The following is a 2,786-nucleotide window of genomic DNA, read 5'->3' on the forward strand; positions in this document are numbered from 1 at the left end:
TTGTTTCTGTAAACCAAATTTATCCGTAGAACTTCAGTATTAGTGATAAATGCATATGAAGAGGACCTGTGTGATTTTTCAGGTCACTGGATTAAATTGCAGGTGAGAGGGTTTTTGTTTCCTCCCCAGTATGGACAATGGATGTAAGAAGGCAGCACCTCTGCTTCTTCTGAATTACACCAACTAGAGTGAATCTATGAGTCTTAAACACACCAGCCTTAAACACATCTTAAGAATACTGCCAGTGACAAGTTTCCTCCTATCTAAATGTGAAAAGGAGATTTTTCTTTTTCACTTTAGAAGAAAATTATTCCTTTGTGCTTGTCTCAGAGCTGACACTGAACAAGTTGCTTTTTGCTCCAACTCTTCTTTCTCTTTTGTCTTCCTTGGATATATGGTTAAGAGAATGGAAGATTTAATTCACCTCTCTGATAGCTGAAAATGAAACCCTCATCAACTATGCAGAAGCACATTTTCTGTCTGGAGTGAAGTCAGCCCTGCTGCCTCCAGTGTGTCTACAATACAGAAACTTTTTTGCTCTCTATATTTCAAATGTTGTAGTATTGACTCCAGAAGGCTTACAACACCTGTTGAAGATGCAGCCTGCTTATAAACCACACAGGGAAAAATTACTGCATGCCAAAACCAGGCATCACTCATCCATTACTATTTTTTTCTGTATTTCTCTATTTTAATTATGTGCCAAGAGCCTGCTGGTGCTGTAAAACAAAATGCCTCTGAGAAGGTGCACTTGACAAGCTAAGAATGCACACTAGCCAGGTAGAGCAATGCTGTATGAATTCTGAGTTCATTCATGAACCAACAAGCTCAGTCCTAAACCACTCCTAGAGTAAAGCAGGTTTGTTGAACTCTTCCTGTGATGTCTCGCACATATCACTTAAAAAACCAAAATCCAACCAACAAGCAGGCAAACGGCCCTGACATTATACTTACTAGAAAAGTACTTATAAACCAACTACTTCTGACATTGGTTTAATCAAAAAGCTAAGCAGCTCATGTCAGACAGCTCCTACTGGTCAGTAACCGTAATGTTACCTTTTTATCCCACTCTCATGCCTTTTATTTTTCAAAAGGTCACATAAAAGAAAGGATGCTACAGATGAGAGTCTTAGTCAAAATAAATCTGTTTTTATGTTTGGTTGGTTGTTTTTTTAAGACAGCAAGAAGATAAAGAGGACAGAAGAAAATTAGCCAACCACAACGGAGTTAAGAAACAGAAGACTGGTAATTAGTGTTTAATGCCACCTATAGCGAAATGTTTCCCACTGGGAAAGACCTGGGAGGCAAGTCCACTTTGCTCCTTCGAAGTCCCAAACCGGAGCAGAACACTCAACAGCACCTAACACCACAGTCACTTTACATATATTCAAGTTTTTACACATCTGCAAAGCAGAAGTAGTAGCAGCCATTTGGATGTTCTTTCTTAATGGTTCTCAGGGGAGGCCTAGAAAACTCAGAAGGACCTGGTTCTTGTGACATGGAGCTGGAGCTGCAGCTGCTGCTTCTGCTGCTGCTTCCAGCCACCTGTGCTCTACCTCTGTCCTCAGTGGGGGAGGCCTGGGGGGAACCTGGGCTCAGGTACCCAGCTGTGGTCTGAGTAGAGGCAGTGGCATATGTGGTCGGGCCAGTGTGGTTTCTCACATAGACATTTTTTATGGCAACCAGTGTATGTGCCATGAGGCTGAGGCTGTTGCTCAGATCTTGCATGCCTTGCTGCAGCAGCCGAAGATTGTGGTTGACACTGTCAAAGCCAGACTGGATCACCTGCATCTGGGTCTGCTGAATCTGCATTAGATCCTCTTCAGTTATTTCATTTTGGTCTGCCTGGGACCTGCCTTTTGTTTTGGCTTTTACTTTCCCAGAGGAACCACTCCCTGATGTCCCCAGAAAAGGTAGCTGTTCTTGGCTAGGTGGAACCACAGCCATGTCCTCAGAGCTTTCTTCTGTCTCTACCACCTTCACTACTATTTCTTCTTTAAAGTTCATCTTCTCAATACTGCGTTGACGAGATGGGCCAGGATCGTCATTAAAGCCTAGAGGAGGTGGGAGAAGAAAAGCAAAGCAGAGTCAGTGAGAAACTTCATGACCTTGGTGGTTAGTAAAATGTGTTACCATCCACAAAGCACTAACCTCAGCCCTTGAAGAGTCTACAATTTGCACTGCATTATCTGTGATGCTTTTAGAATACGTATTACCTTGGTAGGTGGGAAGAAAACCATAAAGATGCATTCACCAGTTAACCACGTTTTCAAATACCACAGGTCCCTCCCTGGCCCCTCAACACTGCAGGCGAGTCTTAGGTTCCAAGAGACAAAGTTCACTGCAACCTCGTTTCATGCTCTGCTGTGCACGGGGGGTGACCGGTAACAGCATCACCAAAACACCGTGGCTGCAAGAAACCCCTGGGTATCGAGGGTGATGGTCTCAGCACCCTACCGCGACGTGCCCCTGGCACACGGGAAGCCCCTGCCCCGGCAGCGCCCAGCCCCGCTCGCCGGCACAGCCCCTGGCGTCTGCAGGAACAGGGACACAGCTGGGAGCGAAGGTGCCTGGGTCCTAATGCCTCACTAACAGGTATCTACTACGGGATTGGGTTTACTCTTAGGTGCTGTTTTGACACACTCGTGACGCGCAGCGCCAAGTCTGCCAGGTCTGTGTACGCGTATCTTGCATTCCTAAGGAGGGAAGAAAATTATCCAAACCAGACACCTTCAAACGGGGCCGGCGCCCGCAGCCTCCTGCGGCGGGGACCGCACCGCGGCCGC

General features: G+C 45.9%; 1 protein-coding gene across 1 annotated transcript in view; it reads left to right on the forward strand.

The window, feature by feature from the left end:
• Positions 1-2,439: 2,439 nt before the first annotated feature.
• The window catches only part of CDAN1 (codanin 1), a 33,285-nt gene continuing 32,938 nt past the window's right edge, over positions 2,440-2,786 (forward strand). The window contains 1 exon segment of the mRNA XM_009997652.1: positions 2,440-2,574. Coding sequence (XP_009995954.1) covers positions 2,440-2,574 — 135 coding nt within the window.

Source organism: Chaetura pelagica, unplaced genomic scaffold, assembly GCF_000747805.2.
Source record: "Chaetura pelagica isolate M959 unplaced genomic scaffold, ChaPel_1.0 scaffold280, whole genome shotgun sequence".
Taxonomy (NCBI): domain Eukaryota; kingdom Metazoa; phylum Chordata; class Aves; order Apodiformes; family Apodidae; genus Chaetura; species Chaetura pelagica.